Below are 19,152 nucleotides of genomic sequence, written 5' to 3' on the forward strand. Positions count from 1 at the left end.
ATTCAGAGTAAAAGAGGCCTCCCCTATCATTTCTCTTTGGAATGGCCTCAGAATTGATCTTTGCATCGCAAACGTTAGGTCTGTTTGACAACACTGCCCTTATTTGTTGAATGGAAATGAATACACCTTAATAATAGAAGTGACCAAGTGGAACAGACACATGGTTTTGATTTTCTAGGACATGACAACTTATTTTGCATGCTGCAGAAACAAAATGGTAACAACAACAAAATCGGAAAATACTGAACAAGCACAAAACAAATTAAACAAGCAAACTACCATACTGGACTTTCAAAACTGTAGGAACTTTAGTAAGGAACAGGTGAAAGGAGCAATGTTCAAGCGCATTGTGGGGCAGGGTGGAGGTGGCAGGAATGACTGTTGACAGCTCTGGAGTCACTAACACTCAGGCACTCCCTAGTGAACCCAGATTATAATCAGCATAAATCTAAGTGACTGTCAGGGCCAAAGCAGCCATGCCTGGAAGTGTAGTCTGTCTTAAGGTCATTGTGGCTTAGGGGAGCTGCCACCATTACCACCACCAGAGGGCCCGCCCTGCTCTGCAGTCCTGCTTTATTCTTCTCCTGTGGGAGCTATGGTCTGCCAGCAACTAATTGTTTCACAGAAGTACCTTCTATGCAAACCTACCTTGGTTGCAATTTTTTTAATTACTGTTTTTACATTGATAATTCATATTTGCAGCAGTAAGTACCAAGAAGAATATAATAGATTACCTGAAATCTCTAAGTGTAGCAATAAACGCACCATGAATATTATGGTACATTTCTCTCTAGTCTTTTTTTCTGTGACTTTACATTGAAAAACTCACATATAGTTGGGATTGTATTGTATATACTAATTACTTACCTGCTTTTCTCACTTAGGATTTCATGAGCATCTTTCCTTTACATTAAATCTTTCTACTTAGTGTTTAATGTCTGACCAACATGTCAACAATTGGATGCCTATGATGCTATTACCCAATTTCTTTGCAACACATATAAACACACATGTGTACATACATACCCAATTCTTATTCTGATTTTTATAAGTAATAAATATAACCTGTAATGAAGATGTTTATTATACCCTTAGAATAAATTCCTTTGGGCACATCACTAATTATGTTCATAGATTTAAATCCTAAAGTGGAATCACGTGATCAAATTGTAATTCATGAGTTACACTGAATTTAAAAGTTTATTTCATATGTTCAAGAAAGGTGAACTCTCCAGAGATTGAAATAATTTCTAAACATCACCATTGGACAATAAAGTTGTAAAACTTAGATGTTCTGGCTTTTCCTAATCCAGTAGCCACGAGATATATGGATATTTACATTTTAATTTTAGTTCATTAAAATTAAATTAAACATTCACTTCCTTGGTTGCATCAGTCACATTTCTACTGCTTTACAGCAACATGCAGCTCAGATTGGGAGCTTGCCGTCCCTGTAAGAAGTTCTTTTGGACAGTACAGCTCTAATATCTTTGTGAGTTCCTACATGATTGTGTTTGGAATTTAGCTAAGTAAGACTAAAATATGAACATGTATTTTGCATGTGATTAATTTGGTTTGTCATAAACAGATATCATAGTAAAAAAAATTCTCCATTCTAATGAAGATTAAAAATATTGTATCATTCTGAGAATGGAAGAAAATGGAAATTCAGTGCTTTTTCCTGCTTGCTCACTCTCTAACAGGCTGAAAACTAAATGCCAGTGTTTAAACTAACATCACTGTTGATAATAATTTCAGGTTACTGTGTACTTGCTATGTGCCAAGCACATAACTATTGTAACTTTTGTAATGTCACAAGGATGTTAGAAGGTACAGTTATTTTCCCAGGGTTACACAGCCAGCGTGTGCTGATTCCTGATTGGGACCTACACCCTCTGGCTTCAGAGTCCACACTCTTAGCCACTTTCTATATTGCTTTTCAGGAATGTTTGAGACTCTGCTAGGGAAAGGATCAGCTCTTTGCCATGTTGCAGAACTATGCACAGATAAATAAAGAATACCTTCCAGTTGCTCAGGAAGTACTGACCTCAAGCATACACTGAAGCACATCCTACACAGCCTTGTTCTCAGAGAGGTTCCACAGAGTCCAGTATGATCTGGAGTGAACAGTGCTCAAGGACAGTCTGGAGACAGTTACTCACTGGTACTCCAACACCGTTGGATTTAACCAAATCTGTTAAGTCAGATGTATATATTTTATACATTTCTTCTCTACTCGTCTTTTATTATAGTGTGAAGTTTTGTTAATGAGTCTGGGAAGAGAAGAGGGGAATGGTTGATTTTAAAATGTCAAAATCTAAGAGCTTGGCCTCAGATACTCGATGTGGGTATTTGTTGCAGCTGAAGGATCAGAGGTGACACCTTTAAGCAAAACTCCCAGATGCTTAATGAGGAGAAAACAAATCCCAAACACAATCTTGAGGGTGGTGGTCAGATCCTGGCAAAAGCAGTCTGGGGATTTTCAGTTTCTGCCTTTTCCAAAAGGTGTCACTCTAAGGCAGCAGTGGGGAGGTGGGAAGGAGGTAGAGATGGAAAAGACAGATAAGAGTAATTGGAAAAATAAGATTAGTAGTCCTTGTTTTAACAGGTTCTTCAGCCCTCAGCAGCATGGTCTGCGAAGTTCTTGCTGTTGAGGAGGGAGGTTTTCAGCCTTTACCTCCACCTTCCGATCTCAGGGTGACCTTCTCTGAGCCCAGAGCAGAGCTGGGCCCAATCCCAGCTATCCCCACAGGACCAACCAAATTCTGGTTTTGCTGTAACCTGGGATACGGGGATTTCACTGGCTTTGTGTTCTGGTGCAAAGTGACTACCATCCTCTTGCACTCAGGATGGAGTGAAGATAGAACACCAGGATGAATGGTGAAGGCTGAGGCAGAAGAGCCCATAGAGTTTTAAAAGCTGTTTTAGAATTCCAAATTATTAACACAAAATAGATGCTGACTCAATAGTGGGATATAACTTAAGAAAAATAAGTTTGTTTTATCAAAATATTTGAAGATCCCCTCTTGCCAAGCAAACCTCTTGAAAAGCACTGGACGTTGCCACGTGTCAGGAAGACACACAGAACCCGGAGCGTGGCTCTTGGCAGATAACTGAGAGAGAAGCTGGTCTTCAAATATTTAGTTAAACAACACAAATGTATGTGTAAGTTTAAGTCGACACATGTTAATGATTTAAGGTCTTAAACAGGTTTTTTATTTTATTGTTTTAAGCTTCACCATTCACTTTAAAAGTTCTGACAGTTTCTCCAGAGCTGGGTGTAAGCGCTAGACTCTTTAGAAATTCATTTGATGACTTTATTATTCTTAAAGTGTACAGTTATGCATTATGCAAATACAATTGAATAGTCTTGGTAACTTAAACATTTTATAAAAGATTTTTTAATGATCTGCCACATAGGATGACTAATAAAATCAGAAATGACTCATGGTTATTTAAAGGTTTGCTTTTTTAAACACTGGTGAGACTAACTAGACATGTAGCTTAAAGAAACCTTTAGATATTGTGTTCTAAATATGTAATACTAAGCCAATATGTTTTAAAATGTAATCTTAGCTTTGTAGATACAGGATTAGAATACCAGTCTTGCCATAGCTAAGATGGAGGCATAGGTAGTTATACTTTGCCTCCTTGTACAACCAAAACAAGGACAACAACAAATTATAAACAAAAAAATAACCAAAACTGCCAGAAAATCAAACTGTATGGAAGTTCAACAACCAAGGAGTTAGAGAAAAAACATTCATCCAGACCGATAGGAGGGGCAGAGATGGGCAGCCAGGGTGGAGAGGACTCCAGGCAAGGCGGCTACTGGAGGACCGGGGAGGGCAAGGTGATGGCTGGCGGAGCGGCTGGTCCCACATTTGTGTGTGATAATTGGGGAGGAACAGCTGGGGAGTGAGACAGACCAAGCAACACAGGATTCTAGTGTGGGAAAATAAAGCCTCAAAACCTCTGATTGAAAAATGTTGTAGGGGTTGCGGCAGTGAGAGAAAATCCCAGCCTCACAGGAGAGTTCGTTAGACCCACAGGGTCCTAGAAAATACACAAATCCACCTACCTGGGAATCAACACCAGAAGGGCCCAATTTGCTTTTGGGTAGTGGGGGAAGTGACTGAAATCTGGCTGAGAGCTGAGCAAGTGGCATTGTTCCCTCTCAGACCCTTCCCCCATGTACAGCACCACAACGCAGCCAAGTGGGTGGCTTGGCCCTGGCGAATACCTAAGGCTCTTCCCCTTACTACATAACAAATGTGCCAAGACAAAGAAATACGGCCCAAATGAAAGAAAAGATCAAAGCTCCAGAAAAAAAAATACAACTAAGCTATGAAGAGATAGCCAACCTATCAGATGCTAAGTTCAAAATACTGGTAATCAGGATGCTCACAAAAATGGTTGTGTATGGTCACAAAATGGAGGAAAAAGTGAAGGCTATGAAAAGTGAAATAAAGGAAAAAATGTACAGGGAACCAACAGTGAAGGGGAGGAAACCGGGACTCAAATCAATGGTTTGGAGCAGAAGGAAGAAATAAACATTCATCCAGAACAGAATGAAGGCACAAGAATTCAAAAAAATGAGGACAGGCTAGGAACCTCTGGGGCAACTTTAAACGTTCCAACATCCAAATCATAGAGGTGCCAGAAGGAGAAGAGGAAGAGCAAGAAGTTGAAAACTTATTTGAAAAAATAATGAAGGATAACTTCTCTAATCTGGCAAAGGAAATAGACTTCCAGAAAGTCCAGGAAGCTCTGAGAATCCCAAAGAAGTTCGATGCAAGGAGGAATACATCAAGGTACTTCATAATTGCATTAGCCAAGATTAAAGATAAGGGGAGAATCTTAAAAGCAGCAAGAGAAAAGGAAGCAGTTACCTACAAAGGAGTTACCATAAGATTGTCAGCTGATTTCTGAAAAGAGACCTTACAGGCAAGAAGGGGCTGGAAGGAAGTATTCGAAGTCATGAAAGGGAAGGACCTACATCCAAGATTACTGTATCCAGCAAGGCTATCATTTAGAATGGAAGGGCAGATAAAGTGCTTCCCAGATGAGGTCAAGTTAAAGGAGTTCATCATCACCAAGCCCTTATTATATAAGATGTTAAAGGGACTTATTTAAGAAAAAGAAGAAGATCAAAACTATGAATAGTAAAATGACAACAAACTCACAACTATCAACAACTGAACCTAAAAAAATGAAAACAAAAACAAAAATGAACTAAACAAACAACTAGAACAGGAACAGAACCACAGAAATGGAGATCACATGGAGGGTTATCGGCAGGAGGTGGTGGGGGGAAAATGGAGGAAAGGTACAGGGAATAAGTAATATAAATGGTAAGTACAAAATAGGCAGGGGGAGAGTAAGAATAGTATGGTAAATGTAGAAGCCAAAGAACTTATATGTATGACCCATGAACCTGAGCTAAGGTGGGGGAGTGCTTGTGGAAGGGTGTGTGAGGGCTGAGGGGAAGCAAAGGTTGTATCAAATTGCCACAAAAGGGTTGCTTTCCTGCTGGACTTCTCTAAAGATTTTATTGGCTCATGATCATTGTGATTCTCCAAGCCGTAGTTCTCTAGTGAACAGGACCACACCCCTCCAACCCTTCCCTTGAAGCCTTGGGTCACTAGCACCTGTTTCTTACCCTCTCAGCAGGCTTCTCCCACTGCCTGCTTTAGGGAGGCTGGCCAGGAGGCCTAGGGCAGGATTGGCTCATGTTTTACTCTTGCTAATCACTCAGTACTTTAATAATTTTTTAAATCACAGTTGTGATTAAATAGTTTTTGATTTCAGCTTGTTTGGCAAACCAGAGAGTTTCTGAGGACAGGCCTGTCACTAGTGTCTGGAAGAGTGCCTGGCACATAGGAAACACCCACTGAGGTGGTAGAGTGAAGGCAGGAAGGAGCATACATCTCCCAAGTAGGGGAGATGGTGTGGAAAGCATAGCAAAACTGAAAGCTGCTTATTTCTACTCCAGCTCAAGGCCTGGAACATTTTTATTTTGCCAACTTGAAACTTGCAGGTTCCTGGGTCCTCTTGGCTGTTGCTGGGGTGGTAGTGGACATTGGTCCTCCATCCATTCAGGAGCTGAGTAACTGAGCCCTCTTGTCTCCATAGAAAAGAGTAGGTAATTGAGGCAAAGAGAGAACAAGAATTTGAAGGATGTTTGGTGAGAATGGCAAGCACACCACTGAATTATAGGGTAGGGAAGCATCAAGTCCGGGCTTACACTTCATTCATCATTTTACTAAGTGGGTCAAAGGAGGGTTTTTGCATTCCCCTTACTGCCATCCCACAGGTATTTACTGAGTGTGGACACTGCTGTTGTGTCAGGTGCTGATGAGGTTTCCAAGGAGGACAGAAACATGGCCCTTGCCTGCCTAGGGATTACAATCCAGTTGTTGCAATTTAGCCCACACATGAAATAGTTGTACAGAAATGGCAAGAAGTTCATAGGTGGTGGAAATTCAGGTGCAGACAGTAGGAACTGAAGGCACTTGGGTTGCGTGAAGGTAGCCTGGCTAGAAGCCCATACGAAGGACAATGGTAGCTGTCATGTGCTGGACACTTCCAGGAGGTCCAGCAGAGAGGGATGGAGGCTTTATGTAAATTATCTCCATTTATGGTTTTGCCGGTCCTGTGCTATAGCCTATATTTCCTCCCTAGTCTTTAGAGGGGAGAACCTGCAGGCTTTGAGAGAAGTCACCAACATTCAGGGTTCCCAGACTTGGCTGCGTTTTGTAATCACATGTTACCACATTTGAAATCATCTGTTATCTTTAATAAAATAGTGATGCCTAACTCCCACTATCAAGCATTTCGATTTAATTGGTAGGGCTGTGACCACACCATCAGGATTTTAAAAAGCTTTTTGATAGATTGATTGTAACATGCAACAAAGTTTAGGAAGTGCTGGGTTAAGATTGGCTTCAGGTCACAGAGATTCTCTTGGTGGAGCCAGAGCTTGACCTAGGTCTGCCCACTCTCAGACCTTGAACTTTTAATTACTGCAGCCTGCAAAGAGGCCCGGACTCTGTGACACAGCCTTGACAGATGGGTGATTTCAGTAACTGGAGGGGTCAGTGTAGGGCAGTCCAGGGGTGTGTCTGCATGTGTTTGTGGCTGGTTTAGGGTAGATGACAGCAAGCACGAAATCTTGAGTTCAGTAATAAGCAAACATAAAATGGGTTGAACACTTATCAGGCACTGTATTAACAAGAGCTGACACCCGGTGCTAGGCACCAAGTACTAGACATTGTTCTCAGGGGATCACACATGTTAACCCATTGAATCTTCACAAAACCCCTTAGAACTAAGTTCTTTTTTTTACCTCCACTTCACAAGTGAGTTGGTGGAGGCTCAGAAAGCTTTTATAACTCAGAGTGACCCAGCTACTGAGTAGTGGAAGAGCTCCTGAATTTGTTCCTAACTGCTATGCTGTGCTGCCTATTCTGTTAAAAAGGCATTAAGTGTTTTAATATTTGCCAGTCCTTGCACTGAGAGATTAACATTCACTGCATCTGCTTTATTTAATACTGGTATTTAATAGTACTTCACATGAGAAGTACTATTTTTATAGATGAGGAAACTGAGACATTTTCCCAAGGTTCTGTACAGTTAATAAACATTAAAGCAGCATCTTTATCTGATTTCGGTATCAGGGTAATGTTGGCTTTGTAGATTGAGTTTGTAAGTTTTCCCTCCTCTTCAATTTTTTGGAATAGTTTCAGAATAATAGGTATCAATTCTTCATGAATGTTTGGTAGAATTCACCTATGAAGTTGTCTGGCCCTGGATTTTTGTATTTTGGGAGTGTTTTGATTATCCATTCGGTTTGGTTATTAATAATTGGTTTGTTCAGATTTTCAGTTTCTTCCTAATTAAATCTTAGAGGATTATATTTTTATAGAAATCTATCTATTTCTTCTAGGTTTTCCAGTTTGTTGGTGTATAATTTTTCATAGTATTCTCTTATAATTCTTTGCATTTCTGTGGTATCAGTTGTCATCTTTTCTTTTCATTTTTGATTTGATTTACTTGGACGCTCTATTTCCTTGATGAGTCTGGGTAAAGTTTTATCAATTTTATTTATTTTATGAAGAACCAGCTTTTAGTTTCATTGATATTTTATACATTTTTTAGTCTCTGTTTCATTTATTTCTGCTGTAATCTTTATCGTTTATTTTCTTTCACTCATGTTGGGCTTTATTTGTTTTTCCTTTTCTTATTCCTTTAGGTGTAAAGTTAGACTGTTTATTTGAGATTTTTGTGTGTTTGTTTCTTGAGATAGGCCTGTATTGCTATGAATTAGAACTGCTTTTGCTGTATCCTATAGATTTCATATCATTACATTTTCATTTGTCTCAAGAAATTTTTTTTCTTTCCTGCTCGATTTCTTTAACCATTGGTTGTTTGGTAGCATGTTTAGCCTCCCCATGTTTGTGATTTTTACAGTTTTTTCCCTTGTAACTGCTTTCTAGTTTCATACCATAGTAATTGGTTTAGTTTGTGTCCTGTTGTGGTCTGTCCTGAAGAATGTGCATTTGAAAGAGAAATGCCTATTCTGCTGTTTGGGGTGGAATGTTCTATAAATATCTATTAAGGCCTTTTGATCGAATGTGTCATTCATTTAAGAACACTGTTTTCTTGTTGAATTTTGTCTGGAAGATCTATCCATTGATGTAAGCACAGTGTTGAAGTCACTTACTATTATTGTAATGCTTCGATCTTTCCCTCATGTCTGTTAATATTTCTTTTTTTATATTTAGGTACTCATACATTCTGTGCATAGATGTTGACAAGTATTATATCTTCTTTTTGGATTGATCCCTTTTTTATTATGTAATACCCATGTTTGTCTCTGTCTGTTGTTCCAGTCTTTGTTTTAATGTCTGTTTAGTCTGATATATTTTATAGGTACCCCAGATTTCTTTTCATTTCAATCGTATGAAATATCTTTTTCAAATTTTTACTTTCAGTCTCTGTGTGTCTTTCAATCTGAAGTGAGTCTCTTGTATGCAGCACATGCATGGGGCTTGTTTTTTGGTTTTAAATCTGTTCAGCCCCTGTATGTCTATTGATTAGAGCATTTGGTCTATTTATATTTCAAGTGTTCGTTGATAGGTAAGTAGTTATTGCAATTTTACTAATTGTTTTGTGGTTTTTTTCTGTTCCTTTCTTTTTCTCTTGCTCTCTTCTTTTGTACATTGATGACTTTCTTTAATAATTTGCGTTCCTTTCCTTTTTTTGGTATATCTATTATAGGTTTTTGGTTTGTGGTTACCATGAGATTCATATATAACAAGCTATGTTTATGGCAGTCTATTTTAAGTTGATGGTTACTTAAGATCAAATGCACTCTAAAAGTACTACGTATTTTACTCACCCCCTGCCACGTTTACTTTTTTTTGAATTATATTTTACACTGTGTGCTTGCATGTGTATCCTTTAATTTATTATTGTAGTTACATATAATCTTACTACTTTTGTCTTTTAACACTAATAGTAGCTTTATAATTGGTCCTTCTACTGCTTTTACTAAATGTTTGCCTTTATCAGTGAGATTTTTAAAATTTTCTTATTTTTAGTTTTAGCCTTTTCTTTTCCACTTAAAGAAGTCCCTTTAACATTTCTCATAGTGCAGGTTTAGTGGTGAACCCCTTTAGCTTTTGCTTGTCTGGGAAACTATTTTTGTCTTCAATTCTGAAAGGCAGACTTTCTGGGAAGAATATTCTTGGTTTTAGTTTTTTTTCCTTTCATTTATATCTGGATATATTGTGCCATCCCTTTAGTTCTGAAAAGTTTCTGCTGAAAAATTAGCTGATGGTCTTATGGGTTTTCCTTTGCTCCTTTTAAACTTATATCTTTATCTTTAACTTTTGGTATTTTCATTATGATGTGTCTTGGTGTGGGACTCTTTGGGTTCATCATATATGGGACTCTTTGTGCTTCCTGGACTTGGATGTTCATTTTCTTTCATCAGGTTAGGAAAGTTTTCAAACACTATTTCTTCAAATAAGTTCTCTGTTCTTTTCTCTCTTCTCCAGCTGGGACCACTATTATGCAAATGTGGGTGTGCTTGATGTTGTCTCAGAGTTTCCTTAAAGTAACCTCATTTCTTTTTCTTTTTGTTTCTTTTTGTTATTCCCATTATATGGTTTTCACTGTCTTTCAGGTTGTTGATTCGGTCTTCTTGTATCATATAATCTTCTGTTGACTCCCTGTAATATATTTTTCGTTTTAGTTGTTGTATTCTCCAGCTCTGATGGGTTATTTTTTATGTTTTCTGTCTCTTTTTTTATATTCGCACTATGTTCATCTATTCTTTTGAGTTTGTTGAGCATCTTTCTAACAGTGTTTTCATTATCTGGTAGATTGTCTCTGTTTAGTTCTTTTTCTGCGATTTTTGTACTGCTCTGTCATTATCAACATATTCCTATATCTCCTCATTTTGGTTTTTTCTCTGTGTTTTTATCTACCTTTCTTGGTCTTGAAGGAGTGGACTTGTGTAGGAGCTTTCCCTTTGTAGAGTGAGTGTGCCAGTTTTCTTTGGCAGGCTGGTTGGATCTGTAGCTGGTGTGGACATGGGGCATGTGAAGTCCCAGGGAAAGCTTCACCAGGTCCTGAAACTGTAGCTGTAACAGCTATGAGCCACAAGGTATCCCAGGGGTAAGCCTCACCAGAAGCTACTTTGGCAGGTGAGGTGAAAGGTGTAGGTGAAGCAGGCCATGGATAGTCCTGAGGGTAAGTGGCATGGGCCAGGAGCTATAGCTGAAGCTGGCATGTGCTGCAGGTGGGGCCAGGAGCTATGGCTGGAGCAGGTGTAAGCCACATGGGGTCCCAGGGTAAGTGATGGAGCTAGTGTGGGCCTGAGACCTGGGGCCTAGAGCCTGGGATGCTCTAGGATGGCCTTGGCCAGCTGGCTAGAGCTCCTTGATTGACCTCCTGCCTGTGCCCTCAGGATGGTGGGGAACACAGCAAATGCTGCTCTCTGGAGCCTCCAACCCCAGAGAGACCTCCTCCTCATCCAAACTGGCAGATGCTCTAGTGTTAGACAATTGACTTTCTTCCCATTTAGACCAGGTACCCTTTAAGTGACTGCTTTTGTGTTGTACCCCAGGGCTGGTGTGTCTGCACAGTGTTCCTAAGTGTTCCACCCCAATGCAAATTAATTTGTTGGGCATGGGATTCCCATAATACCATGTCTCTCTCTTTCCTACCAGTTTCTATGTGGTTTCTCTGTCAGTTCTTGTGCAGAAGCTGTTCAGTTAGCCTTCAGTTCTTCTTCAGGTGGAATTTCTCTGTTTGTAGGTGCAGATTCAATGTATTTGCAGGAGCAGGTGAGTTTAGTTTCTCCCTATGCCACTATTTGGAACCCCCCGATCTCTTTTTACACTGCTATTTGAATGAATCAAAAACAGGAAAAAGGGAAGAAACATAAGGCTTCTAGTCATATTCATGATGTTCATGATATTCTATGAATTTATATGAGAAACTAACAAGTTTGTGATTGTATCTTACATTCTGTATATTTTTAAAGTTAAAGAACAATGCTATTTGTTTTCCAATTAAACAGGTGTGGTTCTGTGACTTTAATAGATTAGCTTTTACATTCCTTGCTTTTTAAACTCTTTTTGGTTTTGGCTTGGAGTTATACTACATGGGTCATCAGGTTTCCTTTTTTTATCAGGGCAAAAGGGAAGGTTTTATGAATCTTAAAAGCCTGTAATTTACCTTGGATGTGAACTATGAGGCTTATCCTGAATAAATCCCGTGAAAAGCTACAGAAATCGTGTAGAGAGTCTTTATGAATTGGAACTTAACATGTCACTGACACATTCTGAAGCGTGTTCCTTTGCCTTTAGTGATGGATGATCCCATTCTGCCAAGTTTAGCTGAAAAGGGTAGCTTAGAAACCCAAACATCAACTCTGGAATCTAGAAACTTCCTGGAACTTCCCTAGTTTTAAATCAGCAGGGTGGATGCAGCTGCATCTGTGCGGGGGGTGGTATGCCACCAGCTTGCTCCACAGAAGTCTCTGGAACAGAGCTGTAAACACCAGCCCTCTTTGTTGCGCATTGGTTTTTAAAAGCCCCTGGTGGTTTGGGGAGGATAAGGCCTTGCCTTGGGGCTTCTTGGTCCAATTTTTGGGGACCTGGCTGAAAACTCTGGATATTTGATAGTCTGGCTTATTTCTATGGTGTATTAGCACCCTATAAAAGTTACATGTCATTTATTTCAAGTTTAGAACCCTCTCAAACTTCAGGGGCAAACCAAACTTGAACCTTTTGTGGCTGGAATTTTGTTTACCTTTGGCCAAATCTTGCTTCCGGACTGTGAGGCTGGGAGGTGAAGTGAATGGGGGCTCCTGAGGCCCCTTGGACATCAAATCACTTTTGCCAAACAAGGCTTTGATAGGTTAAAACATGAATAAATCTGAAACACGTAGATTAACTTCCTGTCAGTATACTCTGGGGCCTACACACAAATGAACATTGTCCCAGGCAAAGTACATTTTGAATCTTGCCTTCCACCAACTGTGAGGCAATGTCTTAGGTTTTTGCCACAGTTAAAATTGGGTCAAGTCACTCACCCTCCACTTCTAATAAATATATCAAATAGTTTCTCTGAAGGTTATTTGACAATCCAATGGAATAAGGATCTTAGAGAAATTTGGGCATTTCTTCTGTTTGAGACATTTATTTTTTAACCAGGGACAAAGAAAAAAGTGGACTTCACAATACCCAGTTCAAGGATGGCTCTGATTCCTTTGTATTTCAGAACACAGGCTAGCAAGCAACGCCTTGCACTTGAACAAAGGAGAAATAACACAGCACGTTCCATGTGCCTTTCAGATAGAGGAACTGATGAATGCATTGGAGAAGACCAGGCAGGAACTGGATGCCACCAAGGCACGTCTCGCCTCCACGCAGCAATCCCTGGCTGAAAAGGAAGCTCATTTGGCCAACCTCCGAATAGAAAGGAGAAAACAGCTAGAGGAGATCCTGGAGATGAAGTGAGTACCCATTTTTGTTTCTGAGTTTCTCTTTTCTAATCTCTTTTGGGGGGAAGGAAAGGCTAGAGAAGGTGAAGAAAGAGCTTAGAGGAAGAATAATTTAGCTAACACTTGACTAGTCATTTCTGGGACTCCCCATGTTACCATTTTTAAATTATAGCTTCCATGTTCCAACTTGCACATTTTTTACATCTGTTATTAAAAAAAAGTCCAATTAGATTTTGTATGTCTGTGTTTTGTGGATGGTGCTGGCATTCTGAGATCTGTCACAAAGATCTAAACTGGGCAGGAGAAAGGGGCCTCAGTAAGCACAGTGGTAATTTGAGCACTGTTCACAGTTGAGTGGCAACTTTTCCAAGGAGGTCTTTCCCAATTGTGACTGTACCTTTGCTAATTATATTCTTTTCACTTGTGTACAATGCCTGGCTTGTGTTGGCTTTCATGGAGTCTCAAGGTTGGTACCTCTGTTTAGAAAGCAAGACTCTGACTCGCTGAGCATCATGGTAAAAACAGGCTTAGAAATCCTGTATACCCCACCCTTTCCTGGGGAAAGTTCGGTAGTAGGAGAGACTAGAACCAATCACTTTTCTTTGATTTAATCAATAAAGTATGGCAACATGCTGGGTAGTGGTCATTCTTATGGGCCTATGACACAACCATCTCCATGTAGGTCTTATTTTGCTCTCACAATGAAATAATATCATTATTGAAGAACATAGCAAAGAAAATTACTCAAAGATTTTAGAAATAATCAATTGCTGTGGATCTGTTCCTGAAGAAGTAGATAAGAAGCAATATCTCTCTACATAAGATTTAAAATGAAATAATCATTAAGGTACAATTTAAATCCAACTCCCTTCCAAAATAAGGGGAAATATACATAATTATGGCATGTTAAGCCTGTAACATAGACTCTGAAATTGGTGGCTAGGTATGGAAGAATGACCTTGTCTTGACCCTACACGTCTTACACATGGTTAACATTAAACCCAGAGAGCTTAGATCATAGAAAATATGGAAGGAAATGTTTTGAAAGATTTAATAATAAGAACAAAATTTTTACTCCTTGTCAACTACCTCAGTTTCTCTAAGACTAAAGAATAAGTATTTTTCACATATAAATTCAAATTAATTTTTTCCTAATAAAAGATGATATAATAAAAACAGATATTTTTATCCTCCGTTTAGAGGTCAGGGAACTGAGACTCAGGAAGATTTCAATTAATTTGCTTAGGGCCACCTGGCCAGGATTAAAACTAAAATCTTCTGTCTTAAGCTCCCTTTCTACTACCTCATTTTCTCAAGAAGCTCATGTGAATGCCACCAAGTCTGTAACTTTTGTTGTTTGACTCAGTGTGGCAATCATACTGCCTAGAACACTGCCTGACATATGGTAGGTGCTCAGTAATTTTGTTGAATAAGTGAGTACATTGAATGTGCAGGCTGGATTTTATGTAAATAAAAAGCAAAGTATTTCAAGCATGTTTGACATTATCACCTTGATTAATAATCTATTTACAATAGCAGCACATTGAACTCCTCAGCCTTTATTCTTTCCCACTCACCTATTCCACGCCTGCCTCTCTGTCTGTTGTTACATGCCATGTTCAGTGTAGTCTCTCTCATTGTTCTCCAGTTGTTTTCAACTAAGCTTTTTACTTCCTGGAGTGATTTATTATGCCATTTAAAGGAAATTTTCATTTCTTCCTTTTTATAAAGAGAGCATATTCTTTCCATGTTATGAGAGAACAAGTAATGGTAAAGCATGCTGGTTTGGGAGTCATCAGACCTGGGTTGAAATCCTGCTGCTTCCACTTGGGAACTGGCTGCCTTGAGGGAAATGCTCTTACCACTGCTGACCCTCCCGTTACCTTCTGTAGTGGCTTTGCTGGGGTGGTTCTGAGGAGAGGTGCTCAGAGGAGAGCTGGGCATGTGCAAAATAAAGTATGTGTGTGAATGGTGCTATCAGCCAATGAAAATATGTCATTTGTTTAGTATACTTTGTGAAGAGTAGCATTTATAAAAAATTTGAATTTATTTTTCTAAAACATATAAACCTTTTCTGAGTGTATGTTGTCCCACTTAATTTCATGATTTTAGATACCATCTAAGATTTCTTTTGATAAATTGCCACATGATTATTGAAGTGCTTAATCTGCTACCAGTACAAATTAAATACAAAATTCCTGTTAATTCCTTTGGTAATAATAACAAAGCCCCACTTCATTAAGCCCAATTTGGACCCCATTCAATGTTTAGCCCAGAAGCTCCACTTATGGGCTCCTTCCTTGGACTATGGGGACAGAGGTATAGGGCAATTATATTGACTGAGAACCCTAAACAGGTTCATCAACCTCTTGGACTGTTCAAATTATACAACTGGTTTGATTGATGTTGATTTTTAGATTGACATATTGGTTACTTGACATTAACCCAGTCCACATGAGTATGTGGGAACAAGCAGATGGGTACATCAGTGTCCGCACTTACTATCACTCTGTGCCAAGCACTGTTGATTTTCTTTCCTCTGGCAGGCAACATGCAAGCAACTTGCAGCCAAGTCTACCCAGTCTCCAATCCCTGGTGGGAAGGGAGAGCTGTGTGGTGTTAGAGGGAAGAGGGTGGGCCATAACACAAGAGTTCGGAGATGTGACCTCCTCATTCGCCCATGAAAGGAAATCACTGTCTGGTTGCCTCTGTTTTCTCTTCAGTAATATGGAGGTGATAATACTTGACCTGCCCACTGTGTAGAATTGTCATAGGGGATTTTTTTTAAAAAGTAATAAACTGAAATTAATATAAGCCAGCATATGTGAAAGTGCTTTGAAATGTGAAAGGGGCTGTTGAAATGAAAGGTGGTGTCTGTTAAATTCATTACAAAATCAAATGGCCCAGAGTTTTAGAACTGGAAAGCAGCTGGGTCCAACATCCCAATCTGCATCAGCAGACTCCCATCCACATCATCACTAACAAGGAATTCACCAGGTTCTGGTGGACACCATTCACATTGGGAGTCCTGGGTTCATAAAGGTGATGGCTCATGTTCCATGACTCTTGCAGGTAGCTCATTCATCCCTGTATGGAACTAAAATGGCTTTCCATGTAATCTTCCCACTTTTCTTGGTTTTTGTTCCAAAGCTACAAAGAATTTACCTGAACCCCATCCAGAGGACAGAAAGCCTTTTAGATGTTTGAGTAATAGTGTTTATCTTAGGGGGAAAAAAAGGATCATGAAAAAGCAAAATTAAGATAGTCACTGATGGCATTTTGGTGTATACCTTTACAACTGCTCTTTACTTTTTAAACAAAATCAAGTTGCTTTTATATTTTGTAAATCCTGTTTCTTCTGTTTACTGAAGGGGGAATACTGTCCATGTCCCAAACATAGAATTGTATTATTTGTAATTACTCAATATATTGTCATGTAGGTTCACTCTGTTACTGGACATTTATCTTTGTGCCAATGTTTTGCTAATATAAAGAATGTTTTGATAAGCATCCTGCTATCTACTTTGTTAACTATTTTTAAATAATTATAGATTGATATGGAGTTACAAGAAACAGTGCAGAGAGGTCTCTTGTATGTTTCACTCATTTCTGTCAATGGTAACCTTTTGCATAGTTATAGCACAGTATCATACCAGGAAATTGATATTGGTACAGTTCATCAATTTAATTCATATTTATCCAGTTTCACACACGCTCATTTATGTGCAAGTGGGTGTGTGTACTTAGCAATATCGATTTCAACACATGTATAGATTTGTGTAACCACCATCACAGTCAACATACAACATTGTTCCATCATTACAAAGACCCCTCATGCTACCTTTCGATAGCTAAACCCTCAACCAGCTGTTTCATTTTTAACCAGAGTTTTGTTTTGTGTTAAGTCACTTGGGGACATGTGCCGTAATAGTGTGTGCACATTTTTCCTTGCCATTCTTCTTTGAAAGGGGAGGCTACTGTCCTTCTAGTTTAAAACTTAGACTGAATTTAAAGTGAGAAAATATTACTTCATTCCTCTAATTTAATGATTTCTTACCCTGACCAGTGTGGCTCTGTTGTTTGGACATCATCCTGCAATGAGAAATGTTACCAGTTTGGTTCCTGGTCAGGGTGTGTACAAGAGGCAACCAATTGATGTTTCTCTCCCTCTCTTTCTTCCTCCCTACCTCTCTGTCTAAAAAAATTTTTTTTTAATATACAAAAAAGATTTCTTATGAGTTAGTTTTATTTACAGTGGAATTTATTTTTAATATTGGATATCTAGAACTTGTACGGTAGATATTGAATAAGTGTTTGAGGAATAAAAGGACAAATTAAGTTCAAAAATTCATAAATATTCATTGAGCTCCTACCATGTTGCAGGTACTGCTCTAGGTGAACAAACAGAAAAATCCCTGACCTTATCCAGTTTGCATTTTAGTAAAATGAGAGAAGGAAATGAATGGACTAGTAAATAAGAAAAGAAATTAGTAGATAGATGAATAAAGTAGCTTGTTGTGTAACCAGAGAACTTTGGAATCCTACTTAGAAAGCTATTTCCAAAGGTAAGGATTTGGAGTAAAGTGAGTCTTAGAAAATTCAGTGTACCCTCCTATGGTCTAAGAACCCTGCTAGGAACTGAAGACAGGATTACAGCCTTGACTGTGTTTCATGTAGGGTTCTTCCCCTAACACCTCTTTTTCAGTTTGATCCTCATTGGTTAGTATTCTAACTGCCAGTCACTATTCCCACTGGAAGGAACTAACATTTCCCAACCATAGGTTTTCATAGAAGAACATTATATTTGTTTTCCCTTGTGTTTAAGATTATTCTTCTTAAAATATCTAAAAATATCTAAAACCTCATGTAAAAACATTTCATAGCGGTTCGTCTTTGTTACATTTGCTCCTATTTAAAAGAGATTTTATTAAAATAATATTAAAAACATCATTCTTTATGTTTGTTTTTATTAATGCTGGTTACCAAGCTTACATTCCAGTAACCAATGCTCAATTATTTAATTTCTGGCAGGTGAATTTGATATCTGTGGCTAAAAGGAACTGAAGGACATGAGACACAGCACTTAAAATCTGTGTGCATTTGCTCAGACAGTTTGAACTTACATAGAAATTTAATAGGCAGACCGGCAGGCTAGCTGATATGTTCCACTTAGCATTAAATACTGAATGAATAAGGGTTTTTAGAGATGGTTAATAGTTACATAATTCAAAGTGTATATTTTAGATTTTTTTTGGTGGTTTCTTGTGTTTATGTTATGTAAAGATTTTAAGGGGATCTCTACATTTTTAATTCATCTGGTGATGTTGTAAGATTCATCTTAATTTACTGGGTATTGTTGCATTCTGGGCATCTTCTCCAGATAGCCTCAGAAGCCTTTGTATACACTGAGCTATTTTAAGAAGTTTATAGTGAGGTAAGACAGCAGCTTATTCCAAAGCATTATCCTGTTAGTCTCTTTGATCTAGGATCCTTTTTGAGAGACCCACTCATTAGGTAAGTGCCCTTCAAAGGAGAGGCAGGGTGCAGAAAAATGATATAATCAATTTATTCTTTACTTCATGCCAACATGAGAGAAGACAAATCACATTTCTTCAGGGAGGAATTCTAAGTGCCTGGCAATTTAGACAGAATAAATGGAGCCTGGGAGAGGAATTTTGAAGGCAACCATTACTTAAAATTGATACACTCAGTTGCTAAAGGGATACACTAACTTACAGAGATGTTATGGGGACTGAATGAACTTATACATTTATGATAAAGTTAGTTTTAAGTAGTAAAACTATATATATGTGTGTGTGTTACATGTTAATATATGTTAGGTATACCCAGTACAGTTAGTATGCACTGATTCTGTCTTAAATTCCAATTGGCCTATGCTTTCAACAATTTTTTTTTAGCTATGATGCAGTTTTTTCTCTAACCAATGGTTTTTTATGAAAACTTCAACATGCCCAATTAAAAAAATATTAAATGTTGTGGCAATGTATCCTAGAATGTTCCATTCTGTCTGTCTATTACTATGTACCACCTGCTCAGTTCCAAAAATAAACTGAGTCAGCCAGAACCCTGATGAAGCTGGCTGCAGCTTTCTGAGTTACCTAGAGTGATTG

At 38.6% G+C, this 19,152-nt stretch overlaps 1 protein-coding gene across 1 annotated transcript in view; it reads left to right on the forward strand.

The window, feature by feature from the left end:
• ERC2 (ELKS/RAB6-interacting/CAST family member 2) overlaps window positions 1-19,152 on the forward strand; it is a 932,688-nt gene that overhangs the window by 548,182 nt on the left and 365,354 nt on the right. The window contains exon 14 of the mRNA XM_053930289.1: window positions 12,873-13,033. Coding sequence (XP_053786264.1) covers window positions 12,873-13,033 — 161 coding nt within the window. The remainder of the gene's footprint in view (window positions 1-12,872; window positions 13,034-19,152) is intronic.

The sequence above is a fragment of the Desmodus rotundus genome, chromosome 8, assembly GCF_022682495.2.
Source record: "Desmodus rotundus isolate HL8 chromosome 8, HLdesRot8A.1, whole genome shotgun sequence".
NCBI classification, from domain to species: domain Eukaryota; kingdom Metazoa; phylum Chordata; class Mammalia; order Chiroptera; family Phyllostomidae; genus Desmodus; species Desmodus rotundus.